At 51.4% G+C, this 17,948-nt stretch overlaps 1 protein-coding gene across 7 annotated transcripts in view; it reads right to left on the minus strand.

The window, feature by feature from the left end:
• DNASE1 (deoxyribonuclease 1) overlaps positions 1-17,948 on the minus strand; it is a 73,363-nt gene that overhangs the window by 29,601 nt on the left and 25,814 nt on the right. For 5 of the 7 annotated variants that reach the window (XM_040635417.1, XM_040635415.1, XM_040635421.1 and 2 more), the window contains exons 2-6: positions 14,887-15,328; positions 1,292-1,379; positions 694-841; positions 275-363; positions 37-120 (exon numbers count right to left, since the gene is read on the minus strand). In XM_040635417.1, coding sequence (XP_040491351.1) covers positions 37-120; positions 275-363; positions 694-840 — 320 coding nt within the window. In that variant the 5' untranslated portion in view covers position 841; positions 1,292-1,379; positions 14,887-15,328. Of the gene's footprint in view, positions 1-36; positions 121-274; positions 364-693; positions 842-1,291; positions 1,383-14,886; positions 15,329-17,225; positions 17,302-17,948 lie in introns of all 7 variants that reach the window. The other 2 variants (XM_040635418.1, XM_040635416.1) reach the window with 2 other exon arrangements.

Below are 17,948 nucleotides of genomic sequence, written 5' to 3' on the forward strand. Positions count from 1 at the left end.
CCTCGAGGCCACCATCTCTAGGCGCCGGGGCTTTACCTGAATAAGAAGAGGTAGCGTTCCTTGTAGCTGTTGCGGCCCAGCGGCTCGCTGACCACATAATGATAGGTGTCGGGGTCATCCCTGGATCAAGGAGACAAACGTGCGTGTCAGGGGGCCCCCAGGGAACCCTTCTGCTGCCTACAGCAAAGGCGCCTATCTCCATCAGGCAACGGTACCGTGCCCTGGGGGGAGGGTCACTGTGCTGTACCTCCCCAGACCCCCCACCATCACCCACTGATTGAGTATGTCCAGCAGCCTCCCCACGGCAGTCAGGTAGCTGTCTCTGACCTCCTGGACGACGGCGATGTCGTAGCGACTCAGGATCTGTGGACAGGGCCACAGTGGTGCTAAGCAGGGCAGTCTGGTGGACACGGGGGGTCTGGCCCCTGATTGCTGCAGGTCCCCACAGGCTGAGCTGCTCCCTGGGGCACCTGCATGTCATGGTTTGGCCTGATGCTCCTGCCTGCGACTCTGCTGCCGGCCATGGATGGCACAGCACGCGGAGCTCCTCCCTGTCACCAGAGGCTCTCATCACTCCCCATCTGTGGCTGCCCTCAGGACTGACTGCTGGCCCAGGGTTCCCAGGACCTGTTAGACTGCCATCCCCACAGCTACCGCCCAGGGTTCCTCAGGGACAGACCAGCCTGGACTGACCTGCACGATGTAGTGGGAGAGCGTGGCATTGGACATCTTGGTCTCCCCAAAAGTCCTGATGTTGAAGGCTGCGATTTTCAGGGACAGGGCCACATGCAGCAGCCCGGCCAGGGCAAGCAGTGCCCCCATCAGCCTGGCGCACCTCATTCTGGAACAGGAGAGATGTTTATGTGTGAGTCTGGAACTAGGACAGTGCCTCATCCTCCCCTGAGTCTGACCACATGGGGCTGGTGGAGCCCAAGGCTGAGTAAATCCTGTTTCTGTGGGCAGTGCTGAGCAGGCCGGGGTGAGACTCAACCCTCTCCCCAGTGTCCGGAGAGCCAGACAGCTAAGTGAAGGACCCTGGGGTCTTCTCGCTCCTCCACCCTCCAGAAGACAAGCCCCTGTAAGAGTCGCCAGCCTGCGGTGGTGCCTGGCCCTCTGCTGGGGGGACACCGGCTCCCTGCCTGCCCTGCTCCACGCACCCACCCAGCCAGGATTGGCAAGGGCTCTTCCCAGAGTGGCCAGTCACCTGGAGGGACCCTGACAGGCCTCTGGGCCTGGCCCCCACTTTCCATGGGCCCTGTGTCACACTGCCCTTGGGGCACCATACACTCACCAGAAGGTCAGCTTCTACAAGGATGATGGGAATTCTTAGAAGAATCAGGAATTGATATTCTCCGTTCTGTGTCAACGCTCTCCTATCCCTGCTTTATGAAAAAATAATTTACAAAGGGGAGTGAATTTAAAAATGCGGGTGAGAGACTCATGCAGAGCGGCAGCTGAGTCCCAGCACAGGTAATGTCCATTTCCCCCTGGGGTTTTAAAGGTTTAGGCAGCTGTGACCTTTCCCAGGGCATCAGCTGGGGGACGGAGAACAATGGTGCTGCCTGTGTGGCTTTCCCACACACGTGGATGGCTGGCGTGCGACTATTTCAACAGGCACGGGTTCTTGCTGCTATAAAAAGAGCACCTGATAACACTTGCTCTTGGTTTTAAAAAGTCTAATAGAAGGGCCAAGGTGCCCGTGTCCTTCACACATGCTGCTCTCCCAGAGATGGGGAGGGAGCAGGTGTGAGCGGGTGGGCGGGCCCGGCTGTGTTCAGTCTGGAGACGACCTTGGAGCCACAGGTCAAAGCCTGCCATCCCCTCTGAGGCCCAACCCCAGCTTCCTCACGGGTCCGCAGTGCGGGCTGCAGGCCACTGAACTGGATGTCAGGCTCTCCCTGCGGAGCACGTGCTGTGGGCCCCAGGAAGCGGCGGGACGCGGGCCACCTCAGTTGCCAGCAAGGCAGCAGGGAGCTTTAGGGTGAAGGGCCATATGCTCCAGGTTGAGGTGACCCAGGTGACTGGGTCACAGGACACCATCAAGCAGCTGGAGGCTCTGGGCGGGGTCTCATGCCAGTCATTTCTATTTTGGAATCCTTTACTGTCCCGTTTCTAGTCATTTTCTGTGTCTGCTGAAACAAGTCACTAAAAAGCTGGTGACTTAAATTGACAGAAATGTATTCTCTAAGAGCCGTAGAGGCCAGAGACCAAAATCCATTTCACGGCACCGAAATCAAAGTGTCACGGGGGCTGCACTCCCGCAGCAACACGAGGGGAGGTCCCCTGCATCTCCAGCTCCTGGGGGCTCCAAGTCACCCCACTCTGTTCTCGTTGGCACGCTGCTCTGTCAGTTCTCTCTGCCCCTCTCACAAGCTGCATGGGATGGGATTTAGCATCCTCCCAGACCCTCAGAACTTTCTCTCCATCTCAAGAGCCCTGAATTGATCGCAGCTGCAAAGTCTTCTTTCTGCCATCTAACATTCACAGATTCCAGGGATCAGGACACGGATCTCCCTATCGGGGAGGGGCTGTGGTCTCCAAGGACAGCCCCGTGAGTGAGAGGGCCGCCAGGGTCACCCTGGTAAGGACGGGGTGCAGGGCTGGAGGACAAGGAGCAGGGGTGGCCCCAAGGCAACGGTCAGGGAGGTGCGGATCAGATCTGAGGGGGACAGAGCAGGAGGTGGCAGAGGGGATGAAAAACCAGTCAGAAGGTAAAGCAACAAGACCAGGAGCCCAAGATAATGAAAACCTGCTGACAGACGGCTGTGGCTGTTACCCTAGTCAGTCCACGTGTCCCTCCGGTGCAGACAGGTGGCCTGGCCCCCAAACTGCCACGCCCATCACAACCTGACCAAAGATTTGCTTGCTGCCTCTCCGGTTTTCAATCCCTGAGTATGTATGTAATGTATGTATGTATGTATGTATTTATTAAAAGACTTTATTTATTTGACAGAGACAGCCAGTGAGAGAGGGAACACAAGCACAAGCAGGGGGAGTAGGAGAGGAAGAAGTAGGCTCCCAGCAGGAGCCCTATGTGGGGCTCGATCCCAGAACTCCGGGATCACGCCCTGAGCCGAAGGCAGACGCTTAACGACTGAGCCACCCAGGCGCCCCTCAATCCCTGAGTTTTTAAACACATCAAAATGCAGATCCCGGCCGGTACACAAGACTGTGGGTGTGTTCAGCGCAGGTGCCTAGAGCCCGTCCCTCCATGTGCTCGTTTCCTAGACCCCGCCTGCCGGACCCTTCTAGGGAAGCCTGGGAACAAACGCAGATGGAGGCTGCCAGCCCCGCTTCTGACCGAACATGGGATGCTGCCCACAGGGGGCAGAGGTGGCACTGCCACCACGGCTGCCTGGTCCCTCCAGGCAGCTGTCAGCATGCCACTCTGGGCAAAATGTTGTCCCTTGTGCCCTGCAGAGCTCCCAGGCACAGTCTCTGCCCTCCCAGGTCCTGACTGTGGGCCCCACTCGAACCAAGAGCCAGGCCCAGTGCGCAGCTGTAGTGTCGGCTGCCCTCAGAGTTGGGCCTGCGGGAGAAGCAACACAGTCCACAAAGAGCTAACACCAGGAGTCGGGGGTCTGGGGCCCGCACCAGGCTCACCCGCTGCATCTTCACCCCCCCCCCCTTTTTAAAGATTTTTCCATTTGAGAGAGCTCACGCGCACAAGCGGGGGAGGGAGAAGAAGGCTCCCCGCTGAGCAGGGAGCCCCATGCAGAACTCGATCCCAGGACCCTGGGATTGTGACCTGAGCCGAAAGCAGACACTTAACCGACTGAGCCGCCCAGGAGCCCCGCATCTTCACTCATTTTGAGCCTCACTGTCTGCATCTATAAAATGGGGGTAAAACTGTCACTACTCTCCTCTTGGGTTTAAGTATCAATGGATAACATTCCATGGAAGACACATCTCACATCTCCTTAAGAATAGTAACCCTCTCAAATGCTCTGTTTCTGTCACTCTCTTACCTTTTTCTCATGGACTTTTCCACTTGTAACATCAGCTCTTGTTATGTAACAAGCCATCCCCAAACTCCATGTACAACATACGCTTTTCCTTACGCTCACAGGCCTGCAGTTACCCAGGGCAAGCTCCTATAAATGGTGGAAGGTGGAAACTTCCACAGGAGCAAATACACGATGCCTCCCAGGCCCCAGTTCACCATTCACGGGTTGCCACCTCTGACAGTCTTTTGGCCTCTGCCATGGCCAAGCTCAACACCACCTGTGGGGAGTCAGGGGTACACTCCTCCCACGCCCAGCCCCACAACGGAGACACAGAATAGATGCCGGGGAAAGGTAGGAAGCCTCGTGCTTCTAGCATTTGTCAGCCTTGACAGTCTTGACAGCAGGGAAATGAGCGCTGACAGCAGACCACCACCTCTGATCGGGCTGAGCTATTTTTACATCAACCCTGAAAGATGGACACCCTCTTTGGTTAAACTAAACCTACACCAGAGACAGGAAGCAGAAACTGCATATCACAATGGTTTACTGAAATCAAAGGATAAAGAAAAAATAAGCTCTAAGGTTGGCAACAGACGGCGCCAAGGAATGCCTCTGTGCAGCGTGTTGGGCTTCATGTCACAGTAAACGCCACAAGACCCCGTGCCCTGTTCCAGAACACTCTGGGGGTGGGGGTAACTGCACACCAACATGCAGCCGTGGGGCGAGGATGGCCACAGAAATGGGAAGGACACACAGCTGTGGTCGCCACAGGGCACGTGAAGACCATCTGGCCACACAGTGACCCTGCAGGCGCCGCAGGACACGCGTAGCTTCTGAGGGGAAAAGCGATACTCAGCATTGCTGGACACTGTGTTTAAGGTGCTCACAGTTTCAACATTTTCTCTTGCTCCGTTCCTTTCCATGGCTGCAGGTCTCTGCGCGGCTAGGTTTCTGGCAGTTACTGAAAATGTTACCACTGTGTGAAAATCCGTGTGCAACAGGCACCAACAATAGCAGCGTCCACTCTGCTTCCAAGATTGTAAAAGTGTCCAGCAGGCACACACGTTCCGTTCCTAAGTAATTGGGACTTACTGAAAATATTTTTTCTTCAAATTCATATGTACAGATCTTCTGGATTTACAATAAAGGTTATATCTTGATAACCACTGTAACCACACCGATAACCACAACTTTCCACTGTAAGTGGAAATGCACTTGATACACCTACCAGACACCATAGCTTAGGCTCGCCTACCTTCAACATGCTCAGAACACGGACATTAGCCTACAGTTGGGCTAATCCTCCAACACAAAGCCCATTTTATAATAAAGTGTTCAATATCTCATGTAATTAGCTGAATACTGTACTGACAGTGAAAAACAGAATGGCTGCCAAGGGTATCGACTGTTACCTTCATGACCGTGTGGCCGACCAGGCGCTGGGGCTCCTGCCACTGCCCAGTGTCTCGAGAGGCTCCTACCACAGATCACTGGCCCAGGAAAAGATCCACATTCAAAATTTGAAGTATGGGTTCTAATGAATGCATATCGCTTTTACACACTGTAAAGTCAAAACTAAGACGAACCACTGTAAGTGAGGGACTGTTAATTACTTTTCCAAATGTCTCCAAGTTGCTAGGATATAAATACTTAAGTTGTTTAGACTTACCTATTTAATTAATGGAACTGTGAGGTTTTTTGGCGTAGGTGGTCCCTTAGAATAATTACGGAACCTGACGTAGGGGTGCTCTGAACTGGGAACGTTTGGGAAGCTCTGGGTCTAATCCAGACATAATGAATATCCCTGAGTTACTGTATCTACAGGCTCCTGTACTGAAAATACCCTCTCTTCTGGCCGTTACCATTTACAACAGACTGAACAGCTGTCTTCTCACAAACTCTCAATTCTATAAACTGCTAACGAGAACGACTGCAATCTCAACTGCGTTTATTGCTTGCGTGCATACTGGTGTGGAACAGTGCTCGGTCGCCTCTGGGAGATGGTAGGGAGTCAGGCCATTACTCTGCAAAGTGGCCAACAGTCAAAAATCAAGAAACTTCCCTGCCTTTCCTATGTAAACGGTACCACCGAGTTGCCCAGTGGTTAGTGAGGGGAGTTTCTCTGTATCGGCGTCGTCCCGCTAAGCACGGAAGAACCGCCAGAATTTGAGACTCAGCAGTTTGCAGCCCGATGCAGGCCCTGACCGTCACAGTCACTAACTCACGGAAGACGACCAACAGAGGACACAGCAGCACTGAGGAAGCAGCTTGCCAAAACCACCACAAACGTATGCAACCTCTAGACCTCAGGACCAACTTACGAGGGACAGAGGCATATCAGTCATCAGCACCATGGAGACACAGCATAATCCAGACTGTGGGACTACAGGACAAAGGATGGTCTCATCAATAAATTTTAAGAAAAAGAGGAGAGAGGAGGAACTTACAGATTAAAATGAAATAGTAGATCTATTACTAATGCAACATGGATCTGGTTAAACAATGAATCTCAATTGTTTAAATGAACATTTCCTTGGGGCGGCTGGGTGGCTCAGTTGATTAAGTGTCTGACTCTTGGTATCAGCTCAGGTCTTGATCCAAAGGTTGTGAGATCGGGGCGCCTGGGTAGTGCAGTCGTTAAGCGTCTGCCTTAGGCTCAGGGCGTGATCCCGGCGTTCCGGGATCGAGCCCCACATCAGGCTCCTCCGCTGGGAGGCTGCTTCTTCCTCTCCCACTCCCCCTGCTTGTGTTCCCTCTCTTGCTGGCTGTCTCTCTGTCACATAAATAAATAAAATCTTTAAAAAAATAAATAAATAAAGGTTGTGAGATCAAGCCCCACACTGGATTCCACGCCGGGTGTGGAGCCTACTTAAAAAAGTAACTAACTAGGGGCGCCTGGGTGGCACAGTCGTTAAGCGTCTGCCTTCGGCTCGGGGCGTGATCCAGGCGTTCTGGGATCGAGCCCCGCATCAGGCTCCTCTGCTGGGAGCCTGCTTCTTCCTCTCCCACTCCCCCTGCTTGTGTTCCCTCTCTCGCTGGATGTCTCTCTCCCTGTCAAATAAATAAACAAAATCTTTAAAAAAAAAAAATAACTAAATGGGGTGCATGGGTGGCTCAGTCAGTTAAACGTCTGCCTTTCGGCTCAGGTCATGATCCCAGGGTCCTGGAATGGAGCCCCGGATTGGGCTTTCTGCTTGGCGGAAAGTCTGCTCCTCCCTCTGCCTCTCCACCCCTCCTTGTGCTCTCTCACTCTGCTCTCTCTCAAATAAATAAATAAAATCTTAAAAAAAAAAAAGAAACCTTAACTAAATTAATGAATGTTTGCGTGAACAAATCACTTAAGAGGCCATCGGGAACATTAGAACACTGGTCTGGTAACTGAGGAAATTTCAAGCGCACGTGGGCTTAAAGCTCTTTGCTCTAGTGCACCTCACACAGACCGAAGGTCTGGGGCAGCCCCGCCTCAGGCAAGTCAGCACAGCTTTGCCCACAGCACTGCTCACTCCCCGCGTCTGCGTCACATCTGGGTAATTCTCACAGTAGTTCAAACTTTTCCATTATTACTGTATTTATTATGGTGATCTGTGATGGCTGATCTTTGATGTACTACTGTAATTCTGGGGTGCCACAAACTGCGCCCATGTTAAGATAGCAAACTTAAAAGTGTTGTGCATATTCTGTCTGCTCCCCCGACTGGCCGTTCCCCCCTCTCTTCCCCTCTCCTTGGGCTTCCCTACTCCCTGACACACAACGGTATTGAAATCAAGCCAGTTACTAACTGTACAGTGGCCTTTAGAAAGTGAAAGGAAGACTGAGTCACACATCTCTCACTTTAAATCGAAAGCTAGAAATGATTGAGCTTAGTGAGGAAGGCATATCAAAAGCCGACAGACCAAAAGCGAGGCCTCCTGTACCAGTCAGCCAAGCAGCAACTGCAAAGGACAAGTTCTTGAAGGAAAGTAAAAGTGCCGCTCCAGATGAACACGCAGAAATGAGAGCGCAGCGGCCTCACTGCTGATACAAGAAGCTTTAATGGTCTGGACGGAAGATCGAACCAGACACAACACGCCTTAAATGAAAGCCTGATCCAGAGCCAGGTCCTCTTTTCAAATCTGTGAAGGCCGAGAGGGGTAAGGAAGCTGCAGAAGGAAAGTACGAAGCAAGAAGAGGTGATCCGTGAGGTTTGAGGGAAGAAGCCATAACGCAGAAGTGCAAGATGAAGCCGTGAGTACTGACACAGGGGCTGCAGAAAGTGATCCGGAACATCAAGGAGATCATTCATGAAGGCGGCTACAATGACCACCGGATTTCCAACCTGACAAAGAGCCTTACAACAGAAGAAGATGCCATCCAGCACGGTCACAGCTAGAATGGAGAAGTCAGCGCCCGGCTGCAAAGGGCAGGCCGACTCTCTCGCTAGGAGCTAATTTAACAGCTGGTCCCTTCAAGTTGAAGCCACGTTTATTTACCATTCTGAAGACCCCAGATCTACTCTGCCCGTGCTCTCGGAACGGAACAGCAAGGCCTGGATGACAGCACATCTGTTTACAACATGATCTACTGAACAGTAAGCCCACCGTTGAGACCTACTGCGCAGAAGAAGATTCCTTTCCAAATGCTCATGGACAACACACCTGGTCACCCAAGAGCTCTAATGGCGACGGACCATGAGATTCATGTTTTCACACCCACTGACACAACACCCATTCTGAGCTCAGAGAGCAAGGAGTAATTTCGACTTTCAAATCTTATTATTGAGAAGTACATTTTGTAAGGCTATAACTGCCTTAGACAGTGATCCTCTGATGGATCTGGGCAAAGTCAATCGAAATCCTTCTGGAAAGAATTCACCATGAACATCTGTGATTCATGGGAAGAGATCAAATATCAACCTTATAAGAAGTTTGGAAGAAGCTGATTCCAACCCTCACGGATGACTTTGAGGGGCTCAAGCCTGCCGTGGAGGAAGTCACTGAGATGTGGGGGAAACAAGAGGACTAGAGTCAGAAGTGGAGCCTGGGGCGCCTGGCTGGCTCAGGCGGAGGAGTGAGCGACTCTTGAACTTGGGGTCGTGAGTTCGAGCCCTACGCTGGGCTCGAGAGATTACTTAAATAAATAAATATTAAAAAAAGAAGAAATGGAGCCTGAAGATGGGGCTGAATGACTGCGATCTCATAATAAAACTTAAACAGACGAGGAGCCGCTTCATATAGATGAGCAAAGAAAGTGCTTCCTTGAAGACAGAATCTCTCATGGGAAAGCAGCTCTGAAGACTGCTGAAATGACAACAAAATATTTAGAATATTTTGTAAACTCAGCTGATAAAGTAGCAGCAGGGTTTCAGAGGATTGACTCCAATTCTGAAAGACTTTCTAACCATGGGTAAAATGCTATCAAACAGCATCACCTGCTACAAAGAAATCGTTCATGAAAGGAAGAGTCGATCGCAGCGGCAACCTCCACTGTTGTCTTATTTTAAGAAACGGCCACAGTCACCTCCACCTTCAGCAGCCACCACCCTGATCAGTCAGCAGCCACCAACATGAGGCAAGACCCTCCTCCAGCAAAAAGACTATGACTTCTGGAAAGCTCAGATGATGGTTAGCATTTTATAGCAATAAAGTAATTTTTAAAGTTTGTACATTGTTTTTGAGACATAATGGCAATGCACATTTTAATAGACTACAGGATACTATAAACATAACTTTTACATTCACTAGGAAACCAAAAAACGCACGTGGCTCACTGCACTGTGACAGTCATGTTATGACGGCGTCTGCAACCGAAGCCGCAGTCTTGCCGGGGCGGGCGGCTACTAAACGTTCAGGTGTGATCATGCCATTGTGGAAGTGCTTTCAATGATCCTTGGATTTCAGGTTTGTTTTTTTTTTTTCGGTGCAAAAAGCTGTTTTTATTAAAGCAAAAAAAGCTGCTGATCGCTGGATTTTAGAGTCACACTGAAATATTTAAGGGTGGAATGATATGCTATCTGGGATTTGCTTCAAAATGTGGCCCTGAAGCTGGGCGGTGGGCACGTGAAGGTTCAGCATGCTAGTCCCTACTTTTGAATATGTTGAAATTTTCTGTAATTTAAAAAAATTCTATAGATCAAAACATTTGTAAGCCATAACTGAATCTAAGGCATCATCCAAAAATGAAGTAAGAAGCTGGGGGCGCCTGGCTGGCTCAGTGAGGAGAACATGTGACTCTTGATCTCAGGGTCATGAGTTTGAGCCCCACACTAGGTGGAGAGATTACTTAAAACACACACACACACAATTAAATTTTAAAAATGAATAAGAAGTTAATATTAAAAAAGAACTCACTCAAAATACTTTAAGTGCCAGGTCTGCATGTTAGGAAGTGCCCCTGGTCACCGTGAGGAGCAGGGCTGGGCTCGGGCGGAGGGAAGCCAAGCAGGCTGCTTCCAGGAGAAGGGACAAGGGTGGCCGACGCGGAAGGGAGGGTGAGGCGGGGAGAGCGCTGTGGCCTTAGGACAGGACTTGGTGGCATGCTGGATGTGGAGCGTGAGGAAATGGGATTTCAAGCTGTCAGAAGCTGTGGGTTGGGAGACGGTGACCAGCTGTCAGGTCCTGCAAGTCCGGCAGCCCTGAGAGGGACGGTGGCTTTCCGCCTGCCCAGGAAACACTCCTGACTCTCCTCGGAGATGGGGCTTTGTCCCCCATCCTGGCTGCGGCCGGGACACCTCCACTGACATCCAGTGGGCTTGACAAACTTGCTATGGAGGAACCAGATGGCAGACTGCGTCCCTGGATGCCCCCGCCCGCCTCCACTGAGATGCTCGGATACGTCAGACTCACCTGGCTCCCCGCTTTCCCTCAGCGCCACCCCAAATGCACTCGCTCTGGCCCTGCAGCCACCACGCCAGTCCTCCCCGAACACATGCAAAGCCCACCGGCGGTCTCCCTACTTCTGGAAATCCCCCCAGGATCCGAGTCTCCGCACAGCACCCGGCACATCTTGTGAATGAGCCGTCAGCCCGTGTTACTCCCCTGCTCACAACCCGCCGTCAATCTCTCCTAGTTCTCGAGATGACGGCGGAAGCGATTCTAGCTCCGGGCCTCTGCGCCACTGCACAGCTAGCTGCCCTGTCATTCTGGTTTCAGCTCACACATCACCCCTGCGGGAGGTCATCCTCTCCCCAACAATCCTTACCACCAATGTAGTCCCAGTAGCATCTTTTTTGTGACTTTTAGCCCTTGTTTTCCTTGTTCTTTAACGTGTTTGCTCTTCCTTGTTTACACTCGATTAAGGCCAGCCACTAGACCGAACACACACCCCACGAGAGCACAGACCTCGTCCAACCTGTCCACCAAACTAAACCAGTCCCTGAACACAGAAGGCCCTCCACTGACAAATGCGTAACACAGTGGGGCTACGTGCTCACCTGCTGCCCCCCACCTCCCTCAGCACCCTCCTGGCTAAAAGAACATCTGTTCCTCATAAACCCTCCAGAAACCCAGCATGGCCTCCTGTCTTGAAGCGAAGGGTACACTCTGGGGCATGCAAGTGGCCTCTGGGCACTTGGTTCGAGCTGACCAGAACCTCCCAGGAGTCACGGCGTCATGGCCCTACAGGCCTGCCTCCCCTCAGCCAGACTCAACCTGTATTCCTTCTCTCCCCTTGGGAAGGGTGTTCACTGTCCCACAGAGCATTTTAGAAGACAAGGGGCTTCCACCCTTTCCTTCAGAGAAAAGTCTGATGTCTTTGCCATGACACTGCTTGAATCCGCGTCAAACAACCTGTGTAGGTCAGCATGCTGGCCTTGGCCCATGAGCCTGCCTTACCTCACCATCCCTCATGAATTTATTTCTGTTCATTATAAACAAACCATTAACCCAGGGTGGAAAACTTCTCAGAACAACATGCAACACTGCTACGATCCAAACACTGTCTGTCATGCTCCACAGCAGCCCCAGCCCCCATGTCCTCACCCCTGCCTGTGCCTGTGCCAGTGCCAGTACCCGTGCCCATCCCATCAGTGGAACAGGTGGCACTCAGGACCCGCGATGTGAGGCCTGAGAGTGTGTGCAGGCCCCTTGCAAACCAGATGGGCCTCCGTTTCCCCAATCCATCAGTCCTCAATGCTACCTTTTTGCACTCCACATTCAAGGGAGAAGCAAACAAAAAAAAAACAGTGTAAAAAGGCAGTTTCTAAGGTTTACGTTGCAAGGTTAGCAGATGTTTAGCCCAAGACCATAAATACAAACACGCTTGTGTTCCTGACGATGAATCTGAGGCCCCCAAAGATTTCATTAGCACCACAAAGCTCTACTGACAGGACTCCCAACATGCCAGGAGTATCTCCAACAAAGTTGCACTGAAACATGTTCTCCAAGTTCCGAAGACCTTCCAGTCTCTCCAAGCACAAAGAACCCTCTTCGGCGGGAACCCCCCGCCCAAGGTTGGCGGTCTACAGAAGAGACAAGCACGGCCCTGGGGGCCCGGGGCCAAGGACGCTCACAGGATAATGTCGGCTGGTCGTGGTGGTGTTTACAGGGTATTTTCTACCGATCTATCTTCCAGTTCACTAATCCTTTCTTCAGCTGCCTCTAACCTACTGTTACAGCCACTTACTGAAGTTTAAATTTATCATACTTTCCTGTTTCAGATTTTTCATTGAATTTTTTATGAATTCTATGTGAAGCTCTGCATCTTATCTCTTTGTTTTAATATGTTAATTAGCTAAAGTCCGTGTCTGACAACTCCAGTACCATAGTCTCTGGTGGGTCTGTCACCCTTTCCAGTCCTGTTTGTCAGGGTACCTGGTAAACTGACACAATGTCAGGCACGGTGTGTGGACAGGATGTGGACTGAAAACTCAGCAAGCTGCTCTGGCTAGCACAGGCTGCATGGACATCTCTGAGCTATATGTGACCTGTGCAGAGGTATGCCAACCAATGAGCAACAGCCAGAAGGAACACAGACCATGTCCCTCTGCCCGACCAAGAGTCTCTGGGGCTGAAGACCTCTGTGTCCTTGTCTGAACCCTCTGGTATCTCTCCTTACCAGCCCAGTCCTACAATGAAGATGGCGGCAGGACATAGCAATTCTATATCCTAGAAGCTCATTCCATAGCTTCTCAGAGGACAGGATCATGTGTCTTCAGCTGAGGTTTACCACCTTGCTCCTGGAGAAGGAGCCTTGGGACTTGCAGACTGCCAGCTCCAGGCCTGCTTCCTCTCTGGGGACTCTGCCCTCTAGGCCAGATGGGCAGTGCTATTTTTTTTTTTATAAGAAGTGCAAGTAACTGCTATGCTTTCTACCTAGGACTGGCTACGGGGCTTATCTATAAGCACTAGTCTGTTACACGCTGACAGTTTCAACCATGTTTCCGAAATGGGTTCCTGCCTCAGGGCCTTTGCACTGTCCCTCTACCAGAGCATTCTGCCTCCAGATGGTCACATAGCTTGCCCCTCCTTCACTCAAGCCTCGTCCCAGATGTCACCTTACCATAGCATCCTACTTAACACATCTTGTCCCTCTATCCTTATTTTTGTCTTACCACCAATCACATCTAACAATGTACATTCTATCTCATGGGATGCAGTCCAGTGACAGCTCGGGCTTATGTAACAGCACCTAAACAAGCCCTGACCCACAGCGGGTGCTCACCAACTACTTGCTGAATGAAAGGATGAACATTGGAGAGGGGCCTTCTTGACAGAACACTGGCTTCAGATGCTCTCCACCCTCTCCAACTGCTCTGGCTGTCCTCATCTAAGTGTGAGCATCTCTACAAAGGGGGCCTGACCCAGTCATCTCTGATGAATGAGTGAAGGGACAGGCCAAGCTCCTCAGCCTCCACGTCCCAAATCCTTGTGGGATGGAGACATATAACCAAGGGTGATAAAGGACCACCAATGTTACAGCTCTTACTGGGAGGGAAAGCCTTCTGTGGGCTAAGGAGCCATCAGAGTAGTACTTGGGTAAAGCACAGCCAGAAAGAAGAGACAGGACCAGTTTATCCTGTCACAGAAGTCCCGGGCAGAGGTTGAGGACTGTCAGAGAGCAGACTCCAGAGAGTAGCTGGTGTGGGCCTATCTCTGTGGAGAGGAGGGAGTTGCCTATGCCTGAGCCCAGAAGGACCCTCACAAGAACCAGTGGTCCCAGGAGCCAGCATCCATATGATGGTGCAGCCCCAAAACACACTGGCCACTGAAGCTCTCACCACTGACCCTCAGGTCTGAGTACTAAGTGACAGTGTCTTTTCTAACTCTGCCCAATCCTTCATGGATGGGCCAGCTGTGGGGGGCTGATCCCATGTCTTCCCTACCTCCCCCATCACTGTGTCCACTATTCCCAGCCTCTGTTCACCCATTCTCTAAGCATCTCTGGACCTTAGGCTGTACGACATTAAGGCAATGTGGCTCTGCTAGTGGGAGGAGACCACAGTCCCCAAGCTCCCCTTGGTGTTTCCCTAGGAAGCTTTGGAATGTTCAGGTAACTAACATTTCCCTTGGGGGTACAGATGCATGCAGTGAGAGTCTGTGGGGCTCAGTCACATGAAAAGGCTCCCAATAAACCATCCTCCCTCAGCGCCTCAGCCTTCCCCTTTAACTGGCCTCCAGGACAGATATCTCATTGGGTCTGCCATGAGTGAAGGATGATGCACTTGTCCTGCCCCAGACCCCAACCGAGCCATGGGGCTCCCCAGAGGGCCTGCCTCTCCTGGACTCCTGAATGTGGGAAGACTCAGGGCCCTGCCACCACTCTCCCCTCAGAGGTCTGGGCACCACCCCCAGGGAAGGGTCTGAGGCTGGTAGAGTCCTGGCTGTGGGAACAGGAAGGTGCTTCTGGGTGGAGAACAGGAAAGGCAGCTGCAGAGACCTCTGCCTGCTCAGGAACTGCAGGCTCTGGGGAGCAGCACTGGTTCCCACCCCACTTCTATACCACTTCAGAAAACATGTCCACTCACCTAGCAAGGCTGGCTTTCCAGGCTCCCCTCTTGTTGCCTGCATGACAGCTGCCAGCCAGGGATCAGGGCCCCTCCCTCAGAGGGGAAGCGCAGGAGGGCAGCAGTGGTACCACCGGCCGTCTCGACCCAGCTGAAGCTGTGGACAGGGCCTCAGGCAGAAGCTGAGGTGGCCTTGTCGGTCCAGTTCCCAGTCGTGTGAAGACTGCTGGAGTCATGGTGGGCCACGGAAGCAGGCCAGGGACTCTGCCCATGCAAGTTCATGGGTGATCAGCTCCTTTCCTCACGTGAGCTCCTGTGAGGAGGCGCTGATCCTACCTCGGCCCAGCAAAGACACAACCACACAAGGTGGTAAAGGTGAGCCTGCTGTGGGGCCAACCCCAGGCTGCCACCATGTCACTGTTTTCCAATCTGTACCATCTTCTGGTTCCCATTCGTAGTGTGACTGGTTAATAAAAGAAAAAAAGGGAATGTTAACAGTGTCATCGGCTTAGCCAGGGAGCCCCACCTGTTCTGAATTTCACCAAGTTCCTGACAGGCTGTTTCAACTGTTTGGTTACGTACTCATTCAAGATAGAGTACCAGGGCCCCTGAACTCAGGAAAACTGGACAAGAGACGATGTGATGCATCTCCAGTCACCAGACAGTGGAGATCCCAGCGAGAAGGGACACCAACAGCTGGAGCCCTGTGACCGCACCAGCCACGGCCAAGGTGGTTCGGGGCTACAGTGCCGGGAGGGGAAACTCAGACACAGCTGGCAGTCTCCCTCAGTGGAAGAGACAGGAGGGCAAGGAGGCAGCTAGAAGGTGTGGGGCAGAGTGCTGGGGAGGAGGGGCTGCACAGTGGACAGAGCAGAGGGTCCCCTTGAGACTTCAGCTGAGGAGGAATCCGAACTGTGTGAGAGAAACTACGTGAGGAGTCCAGGGCAGGTATCCCTGGAAAGGAGCAGACGGAACGATCCCCAGAGCTCACACAGGGATGGCACTATTTTTGTGTTCCCACAAACCACCATGGAAAAGCCTCCTAATTCACTGTGTATGAGGCAGAATCCTCAGAAGGGCATCCCCCTAACCATGGGGCTAAATTAGCTGCAGACCAAAGGCAGCTCTGGACCCACTCTAACACTCCTCAGAAGCAAGCCTCTAAAGGATCAACTCATGCCAAGGAACTCAACCATGTGCCAGACCAAGATTAACACTATTTGAAGGAATACAAAAAAACCCAGCAACCAACAACATAAATTCACACTGTCCAGTATTCAATAAGGAAATGGCCAGGTGTATCAGTTGGAGCCCAGCCAGGAGACAGAAACCACACGGTATTTTAAATAATGGAAGTTTAGTATAAAGAATTAGTAACTATTTATAAGGAGTTAACTGAAAGGAAACAAAAGAGAACGCTACAGAATACAGTAGGGTGAAGGGAGGTACTCAAGGGAAGGATTCACACCTGGGAGGTGGGTGGTCACAGCCCACTGGATGGTGAAAAGCTCACTGGGCCACCCCCTGCCAAAGCTGGAGGCTGACAACCACCTAAGTGGGTGCCAACAAAATGAGCTGGGAAGCTGTGTGTGGAGATGCTGATGAGCTCACCGGAAAGCTTCCAGGAGGCCAGCCGGGGTCCCATGGCACTTGCCTGGCAGTGCCTGCCCCTTCCAGACACACAGAGGATATCAGGGCTGGCACCACAGGGGTGCTGCTGAATTTGCAGCTAGGAAACTGCCTGAAAAGGTGCTGCAGAAACTTACTGGAGTGAGCTCCCATGTGTCCTATGTGCCAGCCTGTGCCATAGAGCAGAAATAAGCAGAACACACAGAACCAGGAAGAGAGGCCCCTTCTCCTTCAGCACCCCCAACGGCGAGGATTAGCATCATGTTTAAGCTAGACTCTGACCAGCTCAGGCATAGAGACTGAGTTCTACCCAGCAGTTTGCAGACTGTCAGCTGTGGACTCCAGTAGGTTTCCAGTAATTATGTGAACAACAATTCTGCAGCCTTCAACTGAGGCCACCTGTGAACTGGTCTTTAACTGGCCCAGTCCACACAGACGATAGCTTTCTGGAGTTTGTTTCCTGGTTTTTTTTCATGCTGTAAGTTTATTTACAAATATATTGAGTATATTGAATTCAAGAGTTTGATCAATTTTTCAAAGAGACCGCACCTCTTAAAATGCTCCTTTCACATCCGTTTAATGGATTAATTAAAACACCCTTATTTCTTAAGCAGTTCATATCTTACTATAAAAAAAGGTGCAACAAAACCAGATCCAAAGTACAAAGTCATCATAATTAGTAACCACCACTTGTTTTCCACTGAAAATGGCAAATTCTTCCTTGGCCCCACCTCGCAGTGTCTCCCACAGACTACAGAGGCTGTGACCCTCCGGATGCTCTGTCCCAGCACAGCACTGTTGGAAGTTCTGTGAAAGGCACAGAGACAGAAGACAGTAAAAGTGTTTCCTATTTTTATCCATATTCTACTTCCTAAATCTGTCTTCCAAATTATGCTTTCCATTAGGCATTGTCAGGGGTGGATGACTCTTTTCACAGAAGATCGCTAACCAGAGACACTTTCTTCAATGTCACAGACTGCACAGGATGCTGCTTTGGAAACAGCTTTGTCATCTGAAAGACTTGTTGTGTATCTGAGACTTTCATCATTACGGTATGTGGCTCACAGATGGGAATTCAAGCAGGAATGGAAACGGACAAGGGGCACTAAGGGAGAAATACAGAGGTATAACCACTCCTGCGCACGGTTACTGAAGGATTCTAAAATTCTTGCTCACATGCTAGCATGTGACTTACAAAGCAACGACAGTTCGTGCACCAGGACACGGGCTCAGTTTAATAACTATTCCCTTGGGGAACAGTGGCTCGGCTGGTTACACATCTGCCTTTGGCTAGGGTCATGATCCCAGAGTCCTGGATCGAGCCCACTGTCAGGCTCTCTGCTGGGTGGGGAGCCTGCTTCTCCTTCCCCCTCTGCCTGCCGCTCTGCCTACTTGTGCTCACTCGCTCTCTGTAAAGTAAATGAACAAAATCTTTAAAAAAAAAAAAAAAAAAA

Source organism: Ursus maritimus, unplaced genomic scaffold, assembly GCF_017311325.1.
Source record: "Ursus maritimus isolate PB19 unplaced genomic scaffold, ASM1731132v1 scaffold_2, whole genome shotgun sequence".
In the NCBI taxonomy this organism is placed as follows: Eukaryota; Metazoa; Chordata; class Mammalia; order Carnivora; family Ursidae; genus Ursus; species Ursus maritimus.